This window comes from Salvia miltiorrhiza, chromosome 5 (assembly GCF_028751815.1).
Source record: "Salvia miltiorrhiza cultivar Shanhuang (shh) chromosome 5, IMPLAD_Smil_shh, whole genome shotgun sequence".
Classification (NCBI taxonomy): Eukaryota; Viridiplantae; Streptophyta; class Magnoliopsida; order Lamiales; family Lamiaceae; genus Salvia; species Salvia miltiorrhiza.
This window is the reverse complement of record NC_080391.1, coordinates 31,046,840-31,071,662: the sequence shown is the minus strand read 5'-3', so window position 1 is coordinate 31,071,662 and position 24,823 is coordinate 31,046,840. Positions and strand designations below refer to the sequence as shown.

General features: G+C 36.3%; 1 protein-coding gene across 1 annotated transcript; it reads left to right on the top strand.

Moving 5' to 3' along the window:
* The first annotated feature begins 16,766 nt into the window (after window positions 1-16,766).
* LOC131026442 (E3 ubiquitin-protein ligase DA2L-like) lies at window positions 16,767-23,728 on the top strand. The gene is made up of 9 exons (XM_057956310.1): window positions 16,767-18,016; window positions 18,514-18,565; window positions 18,658-18,703; window positions 18,946-19,027; window positions 19,122-19,263; window positions 19,338-19,440; window positions 21,582-21,648; window positions 22,619-23,217; window positions 23,324-23,728. Exons 1-8 carry the CDS (start codon window positions 17,825-17,827, stop codon window positions 23,207-23,209), a joined length of 1,275 nt encoding a protein of 424 aa, XP_057812293.1. The 5' UTR covers window positions 16,767-17,824; the 3' UTR covers window positions 23,210-23,217; window positions 23,324-23,728.
* Window positions 23,729-24,823: the final 1,095 nt, after the last annotated feature.

The window sequence follows — 24,823 nt, the reverse complement described above, 5'->3', positions numbered from 1 at the left end:
GTTATTGGATAATTCCCCACAGACACACTATAAGTACCCATATCTAGGGTTTTCTTCCTACTTCTAGATATTGGTGAATTCCCTTATATTTCACCTGCAACCTTCTTCCCCTTCTTAATCACACCCTTCTCTTGTTCAACAGCCTTCTTTTTTCCCTTTTTCAACAGCTTTTTCTTTCCCCTGTTCAACAACCTTGTCAACACCCTTTCTTCTTATCCCACTATCATCAACCTGCTTAGCATTTGCCTCATCTAATTTACCATCATCTACATAAACACTATAGAATTCATTTTTGCAAAAACTAATCTTAATCATTTTCATAACATCTGCATTGTTGGGTCCCTTGAGGGTTGAAAGGACATGTGTATGGGGGGGAATACACCTGTAGGCTATTTTCGAAAATAAGGTTACTTAAAACCAACACCTTTGTTCTAAAAGACAGTTTGACTGATTTGAAAATGCACGCTTCAGATGAAAAGGGGTAGCGACTGATACTGAAATGAAAGTTCAGTAGGTGACTTCAGTTAATTGATCTGGTCAATTAACTTCAGTCCAAGTAAGGCTTCCGTCGTAAGTAAAACATAGTAGAATTACTTGTTTAACTGACTATCAAAAGATTGATCAGTTATACCTATAACTCTAGCAGCAGAATATTAAACTTGGTGAAATAGTCTTGAAAGATTTTCTTCACAGAGAATCCCTTAGTTACTCTTTTCAGTTAATCAGTATTAGAGAAATAGAGTTATGCGCAAGTATTGAATATAAAGCAAGTAAGAACACAAGGAATTTTTACGTGGTTCGAAAAACAACGTTCCTACATCTACGGCCAGATGATTAGTCTGACAATCACTCGCTAGTGCTTACGGGTGCACAACAAACCTAACCACGACGCTTACGGGTGCAACACAAACCTATCTGTAATGCTTACGGATGCAAAGCAACCTATACTGAAAGGAAACTCCTTACAGCAACCAACTCATACAGTTGGATTTACACACTTAGCTTGCGTGTGCTAAGGAACCTAACTGTTTAGTTTACTGGTACTAAACAACCATTGAGCTTGGTCTAAGTCTCAAGCTCGATTACAAGCACTCTTCTCGCTCATTTGAAAAGGGGTATTGTAATATACCAACTAGGATTACTGAGTACAGAATATCAAGTAATCAGTAACTAGGCTAATGATTTATCTAAGTGAAAATCCTAGTTACAACAAGAGAGTTTTGGTAATCAGTAAAACTTATTTCTCAACATTTAGATCCTCTCTTCATCGATTCAATGCTTAAGGAATTTTAAGCTCTATTTGATATTCTAATGTAGCTTCGGCATTGAGGATTGAATCGGAATCTTCTCTTCTCTCTCACTCCTATTTTTTTCTTGAGAGTTCTTTTGAGCTATTTATAGGCGTCTCTGAGGAATAGATCCGTTAGTGGAGATCTTCTTCTTCAAATCCTACCGTTGGAAGATAACGTCTCTTTTCTGGCTCAGGTACAAGGACATCTTCTTTTAATGTCAATGCTTCTGACTTCTTTATTATCTGTGGTGTGTCTTGGACGTTATTCATGTGTCCTTTCTTTCTTCGGTCATTCTTGATGCATTCTCTTTCAGTTATGAGCTTTTAGTTGAGTCTGCATCTTTGGGTATGTTCTGGACTTGTGTGCATCCTTCAGTTGAGCAAGTCTTTAGTCGAGCTGACATCTTCAGTTATCTTGTATTCACTCCAGTCTAGCTATCCAAGAAACTCAAACCACCATTAGCTAGAATGTGTCTTTCAGTGGTTTTGGTATCATCAAAATATAAGATTGGATATTCTTTTATTTCCTAACATGCATCATTTTATAAATTTAAAAAAAAAAAAAAGCCAGTGTCCTAGGTGCTTTTCAAGAAAGGCAATCCCAACTGATATAACCTAATTCACGAACTAATTCGACTAAATCAAAATACCAAAGTCTATCCTTATCTACCATTTTGACAATTGCCCTACCCTCAATATACAATCTTGCACACCCAACTCTAGTAAATTTCCCCCCATGATGTATATAAACCTCAAACTCATCACTGCATTCAATTCAGAAAATAAGAAGAAGAAAAAAAATAAGAAATTGCACATTTCTCACCCATTCAACAAAAACAAAGAAAACTTCCCTGTCAGAGCTCAAAAAACCCTAATTCATATAATTCGTCTACACTTTATATGAATTTCCTAGGAACTAATAGACAAAAACGAACAAAAAGCGCAATTAAATATGGCCTAACTGTCTGCCATTAAAGCTACATTTATTCCTCGATTTGTCACCACCCACTACGTTCTCGACAGTCAATAAAACGAAAGTTGGGACCACTTCGATTTAACAAGAATATCGATGTAGTTGTTGACAATGCCATAAATTGAGGCTTTAATTCGAGATTGTGACCCAAACGACGTCGTCCTACAACGAAACGCAGTAGTTATGACAGCCACAATCAAAATGACGTCGTTTCTATATTGCTACGTCGATTTAAGTAATGACATGTGTTACATACACTTGGCATGTTTAAAGACACGTCAGCTTTCCGGCTACCAGAATTCAATTTTAGGGAAGAATTGGAACATATGCAAAGTTCATGATTAAAAATGTAAATTTCAAAGTTCGTGTGCAAAATAAAAAAGTGACTAAAGTTCGTGTATTTTGATGCAATTAACCCATTGTAATACTATGAATTATACTTATTTTTTATTTAATTTTTTTTAAGTATATACCATGACTTTGAATTTATCAACCTATTATTAACTAATAAAAGTGAAATTAAATGATAAAAAATAATTATATACTCTAATATGATGGAATAAATCATAATTAATAATCACAAAATTAAACTAAAGCATGCAAAGTTGAAATTGAAGAAAAAAAATATATAAAAAAATAAATAAAATTGAAAATGAGACATAAAGTGGGACATAAAATGTGATACACTGAATCTCATTTCGAGGGGGACAGTGTGTGTGTTTGTCTGCTGTGTGTGTGTGTGTGCGCGTGTGTTGTGTTTTAATGTGAGTGTTTTGTGTGCGTGTGTATGCAGAACGAGAGAGAGGGAGTGAGATTTAAGGAAGAAAAAAAAACATGGGTTTTGGGCCTAAGACTTGGACTCGAGTTGGGCCCCTTGATTTCTTATTTGATTGGGCTTGTTTTAATTTTTCTAAAGCTTTTAAGCTAGTTTTAATGAGTAAAATTACCCAATTTTAATTTATTTAGGCTTAAGTTTTGGGCTTCTAATCTTAATTAATTTGAGCGTGAAATGTGATTACAATTGGGGCTTAATTTTGAATTAAATATTGAGTAAAAAAATTTATAAGAAAATATATTTTACTCCCTTCGTCTCATAAAAATATGAATATTTCTATTTTGGTACACTACCCCACCAGAATCCCTTTATTTTTCATCTCTATTTTTCATAAAGTGTGACCCCTTTTTCATTTACAATACAATTTTATCTAACATTTCTTAAAATTCATGTCACTTACAAATGTTCATGTGTTTTGTGAGACGGAGGGTATATTATTTATTATTTTATTTATTTTTTTGTTAATTTGACTAATGATTTTAATGGACTTATAATTTTTTTTCTAATAATTAAATTATTTCTAAAGTTTAATGAGGCCTTTATATTTTGTTATTTAAATTTATTTGACTAGGTATGACACGACTAGGATGTAACTTTTGATTTAAATTACTCAAATAGCTATAAAGTTAAACTTTAAGTCTTAAGTGTGAGATATATTTAAATACATACCGTGGCTATTTATTGTTCATTTTAATATTATGTGTTTATCATATGTGTCATGAATTATATATCGCTACGGGCCACTGAATGGGTCCAAGACGTCATAGTCCTTGGTATACCACAATGCAATTTCAAGTTTGGAGTTATAAATATAACCAGGGGCTTGTTGAATGGGTCCAGGGCGAAAAGGTCTTTGGTATGCCACAATACGATAACATGTTAAAGTTAAGGCTGCAACCATTATTTCTAATGGCCCGCTGAATGGGTCCAGGACGGAAAGGTCCTTGGTATTCCACCGTGCGACTAAATGTTATGATCGTATGTGTTACCATTTTATTAATTTGGACAATTATTGCATGATATCCCACACTAAATATACTTTTTATGCTTATCTCATATTTAATATTTTCAGGTAATTGATGTTGGAGGGTGCGTAGAGAGTCGAATGGGCGCGTCGAATCTTTTGAAAAATAAATGTTTCTTTTAAACATATTATATTATTTAATGTTATGATTGTTGTCTAGTGTGATCTTGGAAGTCTTAAATTATTTCTAATTCATGTTTGACTTATTATGTTTGATATTATATTATTATATCTTCATGTCTTGGCTTGTTTCTTTTAAATTCAAGTTTATTCAAAAAATTTACTAAAGAATTTATTTCAAAAATAGTTTTAAAATAATCAAAAAATTTATTTTGTGATGTCTTCTGCTATTAAAAGTTATTTTAATTTATATTTAACACTTTAATTAGATTAAAGTGTTACACAGTATTTCCTTTAAGTATTCTAAACTGTCATTTATCAGCACGAATCATTTCAGCATTGCAAAACTCAGCTCAATCTTAAAGTTTGATTTTTAGCCTAGCTTCATCAATAAACTCAAACTATTGATCAAATTAAATTTAACTAAATCAAATTTGAACACTTAAAGATTTTCATAACACACGAGAGTAGCTCAACCATCGCATTATGCACAACATCAATTATTAGTCTATCTGATCAACTTTTCAGCAATAGTCGCTAATTGATCATTTTAAATAAATAAGCTTAATTGGACTATCACTCAGCTCACACTTTAATCATTAGTTTACTTAAATCATCCTTACTAATAATCTTTTCAATAGAACTTGTCTCAAACTATATTTTGATAAGCAAAGAAAAATTTGTAACTATTGTATCTACTTTTCATATATCAATATATACTAGCTCGAAATCAACACTAATAAAGACACTTAAGAAATAGTAATCGATCGACAAATATAAAATATTTGGTGATGAACAGAACAAAAATTTCACTAATAAATAAAAGTAATAAAAAATAAAACAGACATCAATTTACATTTGGTACACGCAAAAAGAAAGCAAGCTTCGATCCCTCCTTTTTAATACATGCAAAAACATTTTAAGAATAAAAAAATACATACAAAAATAACAAAAAATAAGTGAAGAAAGCTTTTCCAAAAACGTCAACGTATTAGTCCCATTGTTCCACTACCTTAACCACTCTATCTACAATCCAGCAGCTCAGAAATAAATATCATAACTAACTTAAGTCGATTAGTTAACGATTTTTAACTAAACAAGGTAAGGATTGAAAATCTTGAAGAAATCTAAATAGGTTGACAGGGTTAACCAACCCTAACAACAAATTGTTGGCCTTTTATACCTTACGCCGGGTGAAGAATTTAATATTAATTCATGTATAATATGTTAAAATTCCGCAAATTCTATTTTGAAGTACACTGTAGGCGTTTGGTTTGAGTGATAAGGCATGACTGAGAAAATAATTCATCTTAATTAAGTGTATGGTTTGCATGATTGAGTCTGTGATTGATAATTTGGCCTGCATTTAATCACCCAAATGAGTAATTATTTATCACCCCAAAATTGGGTGAATTATTTAATCATCCTTTCAATTCTATCAATCTTATCTATCCCATCCTCCAAACCAAACTAATGAAAATTTTATTTTGTTAACAGAAAACTAATGAAAATTTTATTTTGTTATCATTAATTTCCTTCAGTTTTGAATTGGTGTTTTAAATGAAGATCAAATTTGTGATATCCAAATAATTTATAAGCTCGGCAAAATAGAAGAAAATTAATGATAACAAAATAAAAATTGCATTAATTTATAAGCTCCTTAAAATCACTTATAAGCTTAGTGAAACATCCTCTGAATATATTTTAGTTTCTCGCAGTTTTTTCTTCCATTAAAAATTGAATTAGTTATTAATTTCCAGTAGAGCGATACTCTCGTTGTCTTCAAATAAGTGTCATATATATAATAACAAAAAAACAAATATCAAAAAAGAAGAAATTTGTCATTAATTAAATTTTCCTAATTTTAAGATATTATCCTTCAATTCTCAAATTTTTATTATTCCATTCGTCCTGACTATTTTGAGACAAATTTTTTTAGCACTGAATTTAAAAAATTAGTAATTAGTGTATCAAGTAAGATATGTGAAAAAGTGAAAAGTTGAATAAATGAAAAACTATTTGTCATATAAAAAAATATATCAAAATAATTGAAACAGCTCAAAGAGGAATATGAATCAAGATAACTGGGAGGGATGAAGTATTTTCCACAGCATTTGTACATGAAAATACCCAGTTATTCTCGTAATGATATGGGATATTGCACTTGCTATGTTGACACAACTAGAAACGAATTAAAGCTTATACAACAACTGTATAATGTCTACATATAAAATGAGATTATTATTGAAAATAAAATAAAAGGACGCGAACAAAGGCATGTTTAAAAGGCCTATTTAATTATTTTTAAATATAATGCTTAAAAATTATAATCATCTAGATCTCTAAACACACTGTGGACTACGAGTCCTTATTAAATTAAGGTTTATTATAAAAGAAAAAGAAAATAGAATCCCTTGAGAGCACAAAACGCAGACTAAGGGCACGAAACTCGAAAAGAGATCGTTAAACAAAGAAACCTGAAGATACTAGTGATCCCATAAATCAGGATAGTCGTCCATTTCATCTGACCAACGTCTATGAACTATATTATTCATTGCACTCATGCTATCACTATAGCTACAATCAACCACAAAGTTACTCGGCTTGTAGCCCATTTCTCCCGCATTCCTGAGGCGACCTTTTATGCTACCTTCCGGAACCGCTTGCATCGGCTCACTTCCCATGCCCTTTCCCGTGCCCTTTGGGCGGCCACGTCCTCGCTTTGTCGTCTTGTCCGAGAGTAATTGCATTCCCTGACTAACCTGCTCCTCTAATCGACAAATGCGACTAGTAATATTGTCCGGGGCAAGAGCGGACAAATCTTTGTTACCTTCATGCGGAACACCCCCGTTTTTGTCCAAATTTGGGTCACTTTCGAGAGCAACAGCTGTGTCGTCAAAAAAAAGTCTGTTCAAATCCGCGCCATCCGGAGCCTCCATTTCCAAAGTTTCCTCCACATCCGAGTCTTCCTCGTTAATGACCAAGTCACTATCTTTAACCACATCTTTATCCCCCTGAATCGGAACCATGATTTTTTCCAACGAATCTGGCTCAGATAAATGAATCCCGAAAGACGTTCCAGAAATAGGATCCACGCCCATATCCAAACAAGTATCCTCATTATTCTCCAAATCCAGAGCCTGAAATGCATTTCGCGTCTCGACAGCCTCTTTCTCAAGAACCGGAGCAGCAACCTGTTTTTTTACCGCTTGTTCGGCAACCTTTGACCAAACCGCAGCAGGTTTATCATGATTCTTCCCAAAAGTAGAAGCCAAATGAGCTTTAGGCTTAACCGACACCTTGTTGCCCTTGTTTTCATTATCAGTAGAAGACTCGATAGGAATTGCGACATTCTGATCTGCTTCCAGAGCTTCTTTACTGTCCTGGCTGTCCTTCTGCTTAAGCTTTGTACACTTTTCCACCTGATGTCCAGTGATGCGGCAATTCGAGCAAAAGAAAGGCAATTGTTCATAGCTAAACTCAACATAGAAAGGATGTTCACAATCTATAAGCATCGTTTCCTGCAATGGCTGAGCGAGATCCAGTTCAATAAGCACACGAATGAAATGGCCGACCTCTCCATAAGCTGATACACCATCAATTTTGATTGGAAAACCAATAATTCTAGCGATTGCTGTTATTACCTCAGGATCCCAAAACTCATTCGGAAGGTAATAAATCCGAACCCAAACTTGACAAATAGAAGAGACTTCCTTGTAGGGATTGAAACATGGCACCCAATCGCGGAGGCGGATGGAACCCGCAGCCAGATCCCAAACAATTTTGGTTTTCGCAAGTTTTTTATCTTCAAGAGTAGAGAATTTCATGGTGAAGAAACCCTTACCCAAAGTGAGAAGCTTCCACTCTGATTGGATACCCCACAAATTGTTGAGTTCAAGCTTCAACTGATGTGTCGCCTGTGGCTTGCTTCCTTTCCGTAGTAACACCCTTCCAATAACAGAGAATTTGAATTCAGCAATACGTTTTTGATACATCTGTTTTGGAATGGTGAGAGAGAACCCATCAGCAAGTTTCTCGGCCTTAAGAGCTGAGAATTTATGCGCCGGTAAATCTGGAGGTCGTTCAACCCGGTTTTGCATGATCGAGGCGTAGGAAATCCTACCCTCTGGTGGCGGCAGCTTTGTGTAGTTAGGCACAGAAGCTGTTCCTTCAGACGGTATTGTAGAGGACAAACAAACCTCGTCAAGTTTCAAATTCCCCTGCTCCAAAATCCTCGGTTGTTGATTTTGTGGTAGGCGAATCTCAGTTGACTTAGATCGAGACCTGTCAAAATTAGAAGATACCAGTGGAAGATTGAGGCCCCCCTTGTCACGATGGACCTCCGGCGAACTCGAATCCATCACCGGCAGGAGAACACCAGTTTAGGAGCAGCGGCGACGGAGCCGAGCACCAGTGGCGAGCAGCGGCGGCGAGGCGGCTGCGTGAATCTGCCGTGATGCCTCTTCGATCTTCCTCCACACTGCGTGTCGTCTCTGCTGGGGAGCCTCTGCTGGACGACAGCAGCGGCTAGGCACCAATCAGCGGCGGGCAGCGGCGAGGAGGCGCGAGCAGCGGCGGCGGAGTCTTTAGCGGCCGGCGGCGTGAGTGCCTTAAGGGAGCGGCGAGGCACCAATCAGCCTAAAGAGATCAGCTGGGGGCGACTCTGCTGGAGAGCCGGACAACTCAGCGGCGAGGTACCTATGAGCGGCGGGCAGCGGCGAGGAAGCGCGAGCAGCGGCGCCGGTTAGATCTGGTTTTTCGACGCCAGATCTTGTTTTGCAGCGGCTTGGACGGTGGACGGCGTGACTGCTTTTAGGGAGAGCGGCGAACGGTGCGTGCGACGTGAGACCGCGTGTTTGCCTTGGTGGCCCCAGCGAGCAGCGGCGACCGGAGCCTGACTGCCTTCAGGTGCGGCGCTACTACGAGTCCTAATATGACACTAATTGTTTGTTTTTTAAGAAAAAAAAAATCTTTTCCAATACAACTCAAAACTAGCACGGTGCGAATGCAAGGAAAAAGATTTTTATATCTATATAAAATTGATATCAATTCAACTATCATATTTATAAATATAATAAAAAAATATTTTGAATTAAATATATTTAAGCTGAATATTAAAAAAAATAAAGAACAATTCACAATAATAAAAATTGATATTATGAAAAAAAAATGAAAATGAAAATAAAAATAAAAAATAAAAAATACATTTATTTTTAAAAAGATGAGGGAGGAGAGAGATTTTTTGTAATTTTAATCTTTAAATAAATATAATTTTTACATTTTAAATCAAATATTTACCTAAATCGTGATCTTGAATTTGATAAGCATATTAAATATTTTTTTAATATTCGAATTTCATAATTTTAGAAAGAAGTAAAACAAAAATATAGGAAGATAAAGAAAAACGAAATAAAAATAAAAAATGTAGATTACAAATAAACCTTCAATTTTATTATAATCACAAATTGTCACTCAATTTTTAAATTGATTTCAAATTGAAAATTTCCTTTTTTTTTAACATATTATAGATTGAGAATTTGCACTCATATAGTCATATTGAGCAATGAAACTCAATTTTCGGCCACCCATCTGAAAAACACAAATTATTACTCTCTCTGTCTCATTATTTATGGGACATTGCTTTTGGGCACGAAGATTAAGGAGTAGTAAATTAAGGAGTAAAGGTGCGTGGTCCATTTGATTAGGTTTGTATTTAGAGAGTCTTTATTAAAGTTATTTAAATTCTGTAATTTAATTTAAATTACTGTAATTTAATTTAAATTTTGAAAACTTTAAATTAATTTAATTTAAATTTAATTTCTGTAATTTATTTTAAAGTCTGAAATTTAAATTCTGTAATTTAAACCTTCATTTAACTAATGTAATGGAGCAAAATCTGAACCTGTAACCTTAAATTTAAATTCTGAAACTTATGACGTTCTGTAAAAAGGAGCAAAATCTGTGCAATTCAAGTTAAGTAACATTAGGCGCTAGAATTTCAAAACACCTGCCTTTCCATTGAAAATTTGGGAATTTTAAATTTTCCACGCTTTACAAGTTTCCTCCCCTCTATAAATAGAGACCAATTCAGTTTCCAAAGACCAAATTACACAGCTGCTACTACCACAAAAACTACACTATGCCTAGGAGAAAAGATCTCTCCACATTTGAGAGGGCAACAATAATCCAATTCCTCCTTGTAGACAGCAAGGAGGGGAAGCCTGCTAGGGGAAGATTTCAGCCGCTGTTGCAAAATGGAGTAGCTCGAGAAGCACAATCAATCGGATTTGGGCAGCTGCAAAAAAGCAAAAAGAGAATGATGAGGTAATATGTTTCATGAGTCGAAAAATACAAAGACCAAGACAAAAATTGGCATTTTTCCATGTACTAAGCAACTTATGATCCCACATGATGGAGAATGCCTATTTGATGTACTATCTTTGTGTGTAGGATTATGAGGAGTGTGACATTTAAAAATATGCACAACACAGTCCACATTGATGCGAAATGGTTCTACATAACCAAGTCCAACCAAAGGTTTTACTTGACCCCTGCAGAGCTGAGCCTCATAGAACCTGTAAAAACAAAAAAATCATCACGAAGGTGATGCTTATGTGTGCAGTGTGTAGGCCTATCTTTGGCCCTGATGGAGAATGCCTATTTGATGAAAAAACAGGCATTTTTCCATGTACTAAAATGGTACCAGCACAAAGGAAGAGTAAGAACAGGGAGGCAGACACAATGGAGCAGAAACTCATTCAAAGTATCACCAAAAAAGTGGTGAAGGACTGTCTAATTAACAAGGTATGGCAAGTGAATGATTTATGCAAGGAATGTGCAAGTAAAATGCTTGGTGTCCAAATCATTTCAGTTTATGCTTAGTATCCATGTAATTTCAGAATTCATAGTATCCAAGTTTTCATGTAATTTCAGAATGCATAGTATCCATGTTTTCATTCAATTTCAGATGCTTTCTATCCAAGTTTTCATGTAATTTCAGAATCTTAGTATCCATATTTTCATTCAATTTCAGATGCTTTCTATCCAAGTTTTCATGTAATTTCAGAATCTTAGTATCGATGTCTTCATTCAATTTCAGATTATACCTGCTATAAAAGCAAAGTGGCCTAGTTCTGCTAGCAAAATCATCTACATACAACAGGATAATTCATGGCCACACATTAAAGACAATGACCCTAATTTCAGGGCAGCTGCATCAAGTGATGGATTTGACATACGGTTCGTGCATCAACCACCAAACTCACCCGACACAAACTTAAATGATTTGGGGTGGTTCAGGGCGATACAATCGCTACAAACTGAATCAGTTTGTAACAATGTGAGTGACCTAATTATGGCTGTACAAAATTCATTTGATTAATTAAGTCCACAGACCTTGAACAAGGTTTTTCTTAGTCTACAAAGCTGCATGATTGAAATACTCAAGGTTAAAGGTCAAAACTGTTACAAAATTCCCCATTTGAAGAAGGATGCCTTGATTAGGTAGGATATGCTCCCTTTAAACCTTGAAGTTGATTCAAGGCTTGTTAGGGAATGCATATCCTACCTAATTGAGCAGGGATTCATTAATGGGAGTGAAGATTTCTTAAGGCAGCTTCCTATAGGCATGATTGGAGGCACAACTAATAAGCTAACTTGTAGCATGCAACAGCTACAAATTGAAGGGTGCACAAGTGCATATTGATAATGCACATGTTTTTGTTGTTTTTGTAAAGTGAAATGCACAGGTTTTTCTTAGTCTGCCTTTTGTAAAGTGAAATGCACAAATGCATATCCTACTATGTAATGGTTGCAAAGTTTGCAAATTTCTAATGAAATTCAAATGCCATCCTAATTTCAGATTATGCTAACACCTAACACACTGCTACAAGCAGATACCAGCACATGCATCACAAATACTGCTACAAGCATATACTAACAGATAAGGAAATTGCCAACCAACAGGGCCAAACAAGAACATGCACTACACACATCACATAGACCATAGAAAACCAAACCATAATCAACAAGTGGAACATGCAAGATCAAATTAATAAATCATCTCATACAATTTTAGATTGTAATCATCGATGCACTACAATTCGGACATAACACATAGAATGAGCATAATCCTATCATTTCATACCCAATTTACCACTTCCCACAGTACAATTGCAACATTATCCCACACATCACAGATAACCATAAAGATAAGATAAAAAATAGGGAAGATCTCACCAAAAAGTACGCAGGAAGCAGGATCCGCAACATAGAAAGCGCACCATCGGTCATGTTTCGATGCTCCCAATTTTCCTCACAAAAAAAAATGAATCAGGGTAAGCATCAATTTCAAGCACTGAAGAGCAAATCGGCAGTTCATCAGAGATCGAGTGATTACCTTCTTGGGCTAAAGCCCGGCGACCCATTTCTCTGCATTTATCTTCTATCACCGTGACTTCAATCCACGTTTGCAAAGAAGCCATCCACTAAAAATCGTAGGAATCACCGTAGGGTTTCGAGAGAGAGGGAAAATCTAAATCGAACGATTTTCTGCTCAGCTTTGACATCTATTCGGTGAAATACCACAAAACAAGTCGGCAGGTTACTCTAAATCCCTCAGTGAATGTTTTCGTTAACGAAACCTAGTTATGGCGGTGAAAGGAAAATCTCAAAGAATCGACATCATAGGGATTTTTCGTAAATGTCGATGGTTGAGTCACAATAGGTGAGAGACGAATGCAGAGAGGGCGGCCGGCTACACCCAAGAAAGGCGACGCGAGAGAGGTGGAAGAAGATGGAATCTAGGGTTTCAGGCGCCATAGATAGGGAGATGGAGCGGCGGATGTGAAATGCCTTTCAAAAGAGTTAAGTTTTAGGGTTAGTTTGAAGTCCAGAATTTTCGGTCCCATTAAGTGTTAATATTAAGATTTAATTAGTTAATTAATTAAACTTAATCCACCCCTTATTTCTTCCCAACATAGAAACGTGTCATATAGGTTGGGACAACCCAAAATGGAATACGTGTCATGAATAATGGGGCGAAGGGAGTACCATTTTTTACAATTTCGGTCCAAAACACTCTTGACACCGTAGATCCTACTCTACCCAGCCCAACTCATATACATGATTTTCCCTCTGTCTTTCCCCCATTTGTCTTGGCACAAATAGGCATAATTATGTCAAGTATACCTAATGAATCACACAATTGGCATGAATTTACCCCTTTGTATCAATTGTACTATCATTCAATCTTTAGTCACATTTGGCACAAATTGACATAATTGTGTCAAGTGTACCTAATGAATGACACAATTAACACGAATTTACCCATTTGTACCAACTGTACCATCATACCCGTGCGCTCCCAACTCAGACCCGAAGCTTAATCCGCGCGCAAACCTGAACCCAGTCCGCCTTAATTAAGGGCAAAATAGTCCTAAAACGTAAAAAATTATCAAAATTTGTGTTTTTTAGATGGGGGCCAAATATTGAGTTTCATTGCTCAATATGATTATCTCAAAAGTTGACTCTTATAGATTATAGATAGAGTAAAATTTTGAAGTAGCCAAAATGAAGCATAAAACACAATTTATGGACACACATTGAAAAAACACAAATTTTGGCCATTTTTATTGATTTGGACGTTTTTTGCCCTTAATGAGGCGGACTGGGTAGGATCAGGCACGCGGGTCGCGTGCCGGGTCGGGTTAGGCACTTATGGCACTAATAGTGCCATAAGTGCCATCGGAAATTCAAAATAAAACCAAGTAAAATAGTCATTTTGGCACTTATGGCACTATTAGTGCCATAAGTGCCAACGAAATTCAAAATAAAACTAAGTAAAATGGTCATCAGTACAAATACAGAAACAACAACATCATTTAAACCCTAAATGGAACATCTAAACCCTAAATGGAACATCTAAAACCTAAATGGATAATCTAAACCCTAAACGGAACATCTAAACCCCAAATGAATAATCTAAACCCTAAATGAAATATCTAAACCCTAGGGGGAAGTGTGCACTTATGGCACTAATAGTGCCATAAGTGCCATACGTGCAGCACAGATCAGATCAGATCAGATCAGATATGTCGATGGCTGAAATCGAAGGAGGCGGAGATCAGATCTGTCGATGGAGAAGGCAGCGCCTCATCAGATCAGATCCACTATCGCCTCATCAGATCAGATCTGCCGCCGCCGCTGCCTCATCCTTCGCCACCTGAACAGTCCCTCCTCCACGCCGCCGATTTCAGAGGATCGGATCTCCTCCACCGCCGCCGCCTCATCCTCTACTCCGACGAATTCTACCCAAGCCGCGAGAGCTCCGGTGACTTCTACTCGGCGCCGCTGCCGTGCAACCGCTGGAGACGATGCTGGAGGTGCCGATTCTGAAGGAGATGTTCGCGGCGCTGGGCAGTAACGGCGCCCAGCGGTGGCAGGCCATGGCCGCCTGGATGAAGGCCCAGACTCCCGACAAGTGGTCTTTCCCTCTCATCGGCTGCAGGTTGTGGAGTGCGATGGGTAAAAAGGCCAAATTGGGCATTCCGCCTAATTAATGGCCAGATTTTGATGTTTTAAGATTATAGGTCAAAATTTGATTTTTGTTCCTCATTATGGCCATTTGGGTTGATTGTTTCTTATAGATATTACGTGCATAATTAAACATCTACCTCTGAAGCCTTGTAAAATTTCAGCATCAAAATGATGGATATATGATTTTTTTTTTCCTTCTTTCAACATTCTTTAGGACCTTCCAACAATTTACATAAAGCATCCATAACAGAGAGTCTCTTAAGTTTTCTATGGAGAACCACCTCTTTTATAGAGTCGCTCCCTCTACCTCCACAACAGGAGCCTCGTCGGTATTATTTTTCTTTACTTTTCATTGTCGCTTTTTTCATCATTTGGAATTTCAGTTATTTGTTTATTAAATTAAACGCGTGTAACGCACACATATCACATCTTTCACTACGAGCCGAGCTCATTTCTTTCCGCCCCCGTTCGAGGTTGGAGGCATGACTGCAAAACGGGATATGCTGACGTGGGGCTCAACTCGAGCCCACCCAACAAAGGCCGTTGTGAATGCTCTTACAATGGTAATTGAAAGAAACACATGTAAAATATGTTACTTCCTTAAACTCCAAAGTCATGTCAACATCGAAATACATTTATCAAATTAATCTTCTAAAATTTGACATCAAACTGATGATAATATTGTCAAAAGAATAAAACTAATGATAACATGCATATATTGCCACGAGTTAGATGAAAATTTATTCGTTATAACGGGCGAAGGAATAAAAAAGTAATATTTTTTTATTCCTTTAGTACTCTAATACCTCAAATTTGTACTCACTACACCAATTTTAGTCAACACTAAGGACTATATAAATATGAGAAGTTGAAAAGGACTCTACAAATGAACCCAGATCTACGGGGAGCCATCCTATTTCTTTTTCTCATTAATCTCTGAAACCCCCATGCAATAAATATTTAGAACAAATTGTACAATTTTGTCCTATATATAATATATTATTCCAAAAGATTGATCAATTTTACGGTAAGTGTCGTATTTGAATCTCACCAACGCTTTTATACTATTCTTGATCACGAAAAAAGTTCTGCTTATCCTCTTTTTTTTTTTTTTTTTTTTTTTTTTTTTTTTTTATTTATGTTCATAGAAAATAGTTTTAAATATTTCACTTTTTGAACCATTACATCATACATTTTCTTCTATATTTAACTATAAATTTTATTTTTATTTATTCTTTAATTAATAATAAACTTTTATTTTATTTTTGTACTAATACTACTCTACAAATTACTCCCTCTGTCCACAAAGAGTGTGTGGTAGAGTGGAGGGCACATATTTTAATAAAAAAGTTGGAAGATGTGATTTTAGTGTTAAAAGATAGTATAGGGCCCATCAAATTATAAAAGTAAAGAATGAATATTTTGTAAATATTGAGTGTGAATGAGGATTAAAGTATAAATGAGGTTTCTAAAAAAGGAAAACACACAATCTTTGTGGACGGACGAAAATAGTAATAAACACACAATCTTTGTGGACGGAGAAAGTATAATATAATAACTCTAACAATTTTATTAAAATCCGTGTCCATCCTTAAACGAGATTCTTTTTCGTAGACGAATGAAGTATTAAAGTCTATCATACATGCATGATTTTCCAAATGTAAGTTATCTTTTTCATGTGATTTGCAAACTAACTACATAAGAGTACAATTTATCTAAAACACACGAAAAATCACTACATTTCCACGGGAGATAAAAGAATTTGACAACATAATCGATTTCCTTCTTTCTCCGCAACAGTAAATTAAGTATAGTAATTTAACTCAATTCTTTGATTCCATTGAAACAAATGATAACCAGTAATTTAAGATGGGATCCATGATTACATTTTTTTTAGGAATATGATTATAGTACTATTCTCATTTCCCTTGGTCAAATTACTTCAATGATGAGACAAAAAGTGAAATTAAAAGAAGAAAAAGGGCCAAAAAGAAAAACATTGCACAAACTACAAACCAAAAAATTGACAATGATAGTGTTGGGGCATTTCACTACACGCATCATAAGCTGGCGCGTACACTCTTTCTTCTCCAGTTCAAAATAAAAACATAAAATAAAAATGAAAAAACGAAAAAGAAGCCATTTTCTTTCTACTCATTGCTGCACTTTATTGTATTTATTTATTCTCGAGTCCTCGATTCTTTCCGGCTATTGCACTCCACCCCTTTGCTTCTGTCCATTGCTATCCTACTACTCATTAATTAGAATATTACTAATTGAGATGAAATCCGCATGATTATGAAATGATTTTCTTTGTTAATTAGGGTAATTGAAAACAATTCGAAACTTTCTTGTTTTTGTTTTCTGCTAAATGTGGGAAAAATATTAGTTTTCAAATTTCTGGTGAACCAACGTCTGAGTGAGGGGAAAGTCCAAATAGAAGAAAACAAAACAGATAATGAAATAAAATGAAAAACTATTTATGTCGCCGTCGTCGTTCTTCTCTCTCGCAGTAATTGAATTTCTTTAATTTTGGCGTAAACACCGAATCTAGTAGATATACACACACACAAGGCACGTATGTATCGATACACACACGCAAAACAACACGGATATCAACAGAGAAAGTTCTGATCTTGTTCCATCCCCTCTCTCTCTCTCTCCGCCTCGAATATACACATATATAAACACACATAACTTACCTGTGTATATTTACATATCATAGTACTTATTTCTGCTCCCTTTTCTTCATTGAGAATTCAACCGGGGCAGTTTTCTTCTTATCCCAAGATTTAATTGCGAGGTTTCCAATTCATCTCAAAATCACCAATTTTCTTGGTTGGCTTGTGTTTTTCTTGAGTACAATTATTGGGCTCGTGTTGTTTCTGAGAGAATTCATGGTTTTTCTCCCTTTTCTATATTTCGCGAGATGTTTCGATGCGTCAGTGACGCGAATTTTCTTCAGCCCCGTTTCGATACAGTGAAAATCTTTTTAAATTTGTGAAGCATTCCAAGTTAATCGAAAAGGTGTGTGGTTTTGATTGGATGGGGAATAAATTGGGGAGGAGGAGGCAGGTGGTGGATGAGAAGTACACTAGGCCTCAGGGGTTGTACCAGCACAGAGATGTGGATCATAAGAAGCTTCGGAAGCTGATTCTTGACTCCAAGCTGGCACCTTGTTACCCTGGTGATGATGATTCTGGCTGTGACCTCGAGGAGTGTCCTATTTGCTTCTTGGTTTGTACTCTTATTTTTTATGTTTTTTCAAAATATAATTTAATCTTATTGGTTCTTTTGCTCTGGTTCTGTGAAATGAAAATGTAGTAGGTATATACGATTATGTATGGACGAAAGTTGGGAAATAGGCTGTTTCGAAGAAGTTGAGTATGTCTAATGTAATGGAAATTGGATTGTCATAATTGTTGGAAGACTTGGACAGAGGTTTTTCCGAGTATTGCCTAACAATTGAACTAGTCTACTAGAGTTGTTAATGAAGAACTGGGACTTGATTGTTATCTTTACTAGCTTGGTAATAACTTGGAGCGAGAAGGGGATTGATTATGTTTCAACAGAGCATACTTCAGTTATTTTCATCAATAAATTTGGATTTACACGACACTTGTTTGGTCTTGATCACCCGTAGTTTGTTGTGTATAATAGGTAATAGGTTGTCTCTTTCTATGCGACATGCCCATCATTTAATATGAATCCTTCTTGGTTTTGGATGTTTTCAGTATTATCCAAGTCTTAATCGGTCGAGATGCTGCACGAAAGGCATTTGTACAGGTATAGGTTCTTTGCTTGTTTCTTATTAAGTAATGAATGTTCATCATCCTAGTCGTGTGTTTGTGATTTTACTGAAGTGCTGCTACTTTTAGAGTGTTTTTTGCAGATGAAGACCCCCAATTCAACACGGCCTACACAGTATCCTTTATTTCATAGATTTGATTTTGGTCAGAATTGTTTGTGTTTGTTCCCTGAGAAAAAGAGAGAAGAAAAGGATAAATTGTTTGTATAGGTGTTAGATTTTACACATACTCTCACGCACCGACGCCCAAACACCCGAAAACAAACACATATCATAGCAGTATTTGTGTCAAGGAAAACTGTGTTTACATTCTTCACATGTCAAGTTTTTCAGCTTGTGCTTGTCTTAACTCCTAAAGGTGTCCGTTCTGCAAAACCTCAAATTATGCTGTGGAGTATCGAGGTGTTAAGACGAAGGAGGAGAAAAGCATAGAGCAACTTGTGAGAGTGATTTATTGTTAATAATCCTTCTACTTTTCTTTGTAGTCTTGAATATTCTCATCTCTGATATATTTACTATAACTTGCACCTATAGGAAGAACAACGAGTTATTGAGGCCAAAATAAGGATGAGGCATCAAGAACTTCAGGATGAAGAAAAGTCGCTGAAACTAAGAGAAATAAGCTCTTCTAGCAGTATGAGAGCACCAACTGAGGTTGAATATTGCTCAACCCGAGGTAACAGGTCTAAGCCTCAAGTAACAGATATTAATTTCTTGCTTGTGTAACGATTGTGCTTTGCCTGTATACAGCACCCACTTCTGTTTCTGCTATAGGAAGTGAAGAAATTTTTGCTTCACATGAGTCCAGTGAAACTTCAGCGGTAAGACCACCTCCACGCCAAAGGCAGATTAGGTATGGCATTTTTCCTTTTATTAGCTTAGTTTATTTAGAAAGCCATTGCTGTATTTTAGTTCTTCTCAAATCTGAAAGTTTAAAAAAGTTTTCCCTGAGTATCACATGGCTATTTTTGTTGATTTTGGTTTACCTTGGAAAACTTACACCATATGTGAATTCGTTTGACCTATATCTATAGGTTAATAATTTTCATTAGATTGCATCTATAAGGGGCTAGGGTAGTTCGCGAAGTTGTTAGTATCTTAGTGCAAGCTCAAGATTTAGCATGATCATGATATGTTATCTTAGGCTATTAGCATAACTTTTTGATGGAATTGGGAAGTGATGACATGAGTTGGTGGAGTCTATGAATTCCTTCTGTTAAAGTTCAACAAACAACATGCTATAACTCCATGCTGTTTGTGTTTTTTTTTTTGGTTATGCTTGAGGAATCATAAGCCTCTTAAACATTATGACTGAAAACATCATGGATAAAATTTAGTCCTGTTTGTTTCATTCTTGGCAAGTTTAGTTTGTTGCATGTTGGCTCTTCCTTCTGGAACTGTTTTACTCCCGGAGTTGCTGACAAATGAAAGAAAATCGAAAAGTGGATTGGGATCTATTATAATATATAGAAATACGAACTAGAATATTGCACTTGGATATGGAATTTTACATATTCATGATAATATCACTTGTCCCTTAACTTTTTGGAATTTGGATAGTATGGAAACTGATACCTGACTTTAAAGCTGGAAACATGAGTTTAGTTAGAGGAGAGAGAGACCTAGTTTTCTACAGGAGAAATATGAACCATATATTATTTGGATTAAGTAGGATTTTTTCCTTTTATGCTATTACTACAGATCCTTTGACATCGGTTTATTTTAGAAATTGTCGATTAATTTAGCCGTTATCTACTTGGTGTCTTTTATTTGTGAATATTGTTGATATCACCTGTGTTAGTGAGAAGCTCAGTTCTTCTTCATGTTGATGTCGTCAAGTGTGATTTTCCTTTAGGTTATTTTCTCAAACCTTACTAACCTTATGTAATCATGATGATATCAAAAACTAGATATTTCCTGAGTGTGTCTAATATTTTCTCATGTGAGGGGATCTACTAATCTGCTTAAGTATCAAGATACTTACCTGTCAAAGACAGTCTCCAGTGACTAGAACCATCAAACAAAACCAGACGAATCTCATCATTGTGTGTAAAATGGAAAGTTTGAGATCACTTTTCTTGCTTCCTGAATATCATTATGATTCATCAAAAGGGATAATTAAGCTGTTTTATTCTGCTGCTTCTCTAAACTTGATAAGAAAAGCAGGAATGAAGTTAGTTCTATGAATTCTGTGTCTATGGGATTCGTGATGTCTCATGGCTAGTTTTTTAGGTCTCTTCTATCCAGCATCAATCCTCCAGTATCCCAATTCCCAACTCAAAAAAGTATGCTAATCGCAGAGTGGTGTCTTTTGACGTGAGAGTGTCAGGGCATTGAGATGCTAGCTCGTAAGTGTTTAATGGGGATGTGCTGATGGGAACAGTAGGCCCACATGTTTAGTCTCATAGGGATAGAAGTCGTTCTTTATTGTTATCGTTCAACATGCTGAAAGTAGAAAGACACCTTCTAGTGACAACCACAAGCAGGCTCTTGGTTCTCTACCAGGACTATTATGGGGGTAAACTGACAGCGATGACAACTACCACGCATGTATAAACTGATGAAAAAGGGAAAAAAGAATAATTGGATTTTGGATGGAATTAGATATAGTGCCTTTCTGTTAGGAGGCTAGATGAAAAGTGGAAGATAAATCAGATGCCTTTACTGCTTGAATTCTTCTTTTTATCATCCTCCTTTGTCATGAAATTAGAATTTGAACCAAGTTTATTTTATGATTTTGCTGCCACGATCATCATAAGTAGGATGCAACATTTAATGTGTGTAAATTCTTCACACGAGTATCAATCACTTTTAGAATCCTCCATCACAGTTACACGCATCCACCCAGGATTTTTTTTCCTCATTCTATATGTAAGCTTTATAATTGTTCCAGCCTGTGATTAATGGTATTCGGGATTGCCTATTTGTGATTTGGAAGATGATTGAATATGTGACACCCATTTTATGGTGGTGTTCTTTTGACTCTGAATGCAGGGAGGATGAATTTGACCTTGATCTTGAGGACATCATGGTTATGGAAGCAATTTGGCTGTCTATTCAGGTACTTATTTGCACAATTGGATATTTCCGTTTATAGTCAATCTCAAATATTTGAAGCTCTTCAGGAGCAAGAGCTCTGCGTACTTCATCTATATTAAGCATATTTTACAGTCTTGTATGTTGTGTTGGTTTCTTTTCTTTTTCATAATCAAAGCATTCTCTAAGTTGTATGTCATTATGGAGTTCCAACTCATGTTTATTCAACCCGATATCTTTACTGAAATATCCCACTCACTTTTTCACCCTGTAATACATCTGAATTATATATACTCAGTTTTTCAGACTAATAATATTATCGAACATCAACCTTATATTACACCATTCAGACCACCACTGCTACCATAATCTAATTAATATATATTTAGTTTCTAGTTAAACCATTACAATAGAGCCCACATATTTAGTTTCTAGTTATTGTACTTTTGTTAATTTCGTATTGTCCATGTGGATCCGATTAGAATGTTGAATTTTGAATTCATAGTACCTTAATTAGAATTCTGAGAAAATAGGTAGTCTGACTGAAGACCATACTGAATGTATAATTCTACTGTAATAGTTTGTCGGGATATGTTGATTTGAGTTTCAATGACTGCTGTTTGTGCTTGAATTGCAATAAATTAGAATTTACATAGTTTGAAATTGAAGTTGTCTTTGAGAAATGGTATTTTACATTAAAAAATCCTATTTTCTTCTAAAAGATATGGTGAAACAAATATTTTTTGACAAATGCGAGTAGTTATCTGGGAAGTGAGAAACTAAGTTAGAAAAGAAATATTCCTGTATTACATGTGACGTCTGCATCGAAACCAGTGGGAATTGAAGTATTAGATTTGGATCTCCGAAGTGATCTCAGATTGCATTCCAGTGTCAGCATCTTAGTATATGATTCGGTTTGACCATAAATTTTACTATAAGATAAATGTAAATACTAACTTGATTTCTTAACTGTATGTCCTCGATGATTATAATAGGAAAATGGCAGGCATCAAGATCTTTCATACAGTGATGCAGCTCAGTCAGGAGAATACATTTTAGAAGATCGCAGCTCTTTAGCAGAAATAGTTCCAGCAGCTGGATCATCATCGTCTCCTTCTGGTGGTCTTGCTTGCGCTATCGCAGCCCTTGCTGAACGTCAACAGAACAGCGGAGGGACCTCTACCAACTATGGTGGTGACATATCTGGATATAACGTATCTGGGAGCAGCATGTATTCCAATGGGGAGGGGCAGGGATCTGAAAATTATTTTCCTGCAGAGAACGCCACTGTGGCATCACCCGATAGCCAGTTGGCAATGACCGGGGATGCTGGAGAATGGGCTGATCATCGATCTGAGATGGCTGAAGTAGGAACTAGTTATGGAGGTTCTGATGAATTTGGGGATGCTATGAGCCCTGCTGCTGTCCCCCAACTCCCCCAGGAAGATGAGAACCAGTGCGGCATTCAACCTGTCACAGGATCAATAATTCCCGAGAGTTTTGAGGAGCAAATGATGTTAGCCATGGCTGTTTCACTGGCTGAGGCTCGAGCGAGGACTAGTACTCCGGGAGTAGCTTGGCACTAGCTCATGAGGTCAGTAATCACTTTACCCCTAACCTTCGCCCACCAGAAAACAAAATCTTTTCCCCTTGAACTGTTGGAATTTGTTTGCTGATTGCACTATTGACTTCTACGATAGGCTGGGAGTGAAGGTGGCGCAGAGTTAGTAGTTGGGTGCAAGTTCCTCGTACCTCGACAAAATATCTCATGAGCTCTCCATGTTTGGCTGCATAGCTGATACCTCGGTAGGGTGAAGAAAACTATGTTAAGTCGAATATGAGGCCGTCCTCTTCGAGCATCTGGTTGGAAACGATGCCACCTTTGGTGTTATACAGCCCAAGGATGGAAACCGTGTAGATTCAGTGATTGTATATATATAGACACACTCACAGTTATATCAGTGCTCTTTAAATGAATATCCCTTTGCTTGAATTTGTGGTTAGAGATGCTGACTATATGTATGGGGCATTGGGGTTTAGGTATTCTTGTGAAAACAGGCAAATTCTTTGTGATTTTATTTCTTGATTATATTTTCTTTTTAGTAGCAGTGGTTTTGTAGATTGGTAGACATTATACTTGATAGTTCGTTTGTTACCATATCTACATAGTTCGTCTGTATAATTCCAAACGAAGAATCAATTTAGCACCGAGTATAAGCAGTATATCATTTTATTAATACTATTTTCTTCGAGAAGAAAATATTTCATGGGATGAAATGCTGTTCAAACATACCGTTCAACATGAGAGGGAATTGAATGAAAGAAAATGCCAACTGGCCCACTCGTCATAAAATGCGCACATTGATTAGATTCCCTTGAGTTCTCTCTTTGATGAAAAATAGTGGAATATATATATATAGGGATATATATATAGGGAGAGGTTCAAATAAGAACCACTAAATAAAATTAGAACAGAGAACCATTTTAAACCATTCGATCATCAAGATCTACGGTGGATGAATGTAGATCCTGGGTTCGAATCCTGAAGGGAGCAAAAAATTTATTATTTTCGGATGCATTAAATTTAATAGCGAATGCATTAATTTATATAGTAGATGCATTGATTTTAATGGTTCTTATGTTCTCACGATAAGTGTGGTTCTCACTATAACCGCACCCTATATATATATAGGGTTTGGTTCAAGTGTAACTGCTGAATTAAAAGTTTATTAAAGAGGAAAAAGAAACCTAAAAAACCCAAAGAGAAGACCAGGGTCGGGCCTCATTAAAACCTCAAAACGAGGAAAAAAAGTACCCGTCTAGATACAACGAAAACAAGAACACAACACGGTGGGGCGGAAACTGAGGTGAGGAGACTTCAGAAGCTCCGGCCCGACCATCACCCCCAAGTCCCCCCGGTTCCCACCAAGCACCGAAAAAACAAAAAGAAAACCCAAGGAGAAAGGGTCAAACAACCAAACTAACAAACTCACACGCACCCAGAGCAAGCTATCGCACCATGCGAACAAAGGAAGAGTGGACATCATCGAAAACCAGCTGTGCAATCTCAGGGATAGAATGCAGCCAAAAACCGTCATGCGAAAGAGAGGAAGCAAGGTAATCGGCGACACGGTTACCTTCCCGGTAGTTATGAGAGAAACAGAGGTTGTATAGCTCCACGCCTTTGAGCGCAGTGACTC

Coding starts and splice junctions, on each gene's coding strand:
- LOC131026442 (XM_057956310.1), top strand. CDS start 17,825: ATGGGGAATAAATTGGGGAGGAGGAGGCAGGTGGTGGATGAGAAGTAC. Junction 18,017..18,513: donor AGTGTCCTATTTGCTTCTTG/GTTTGTACTCTT, acceptor GGATGTTTTCAG/TATTATCCAAGTCTTAATCG. Junction 18,566..18,657: donor CACGAAAGGCATTTGTACAG/GTATAGGTTCTT, acceptor TGCTACTTTTAG/AGTGTTTTTTGCAGATGAAG.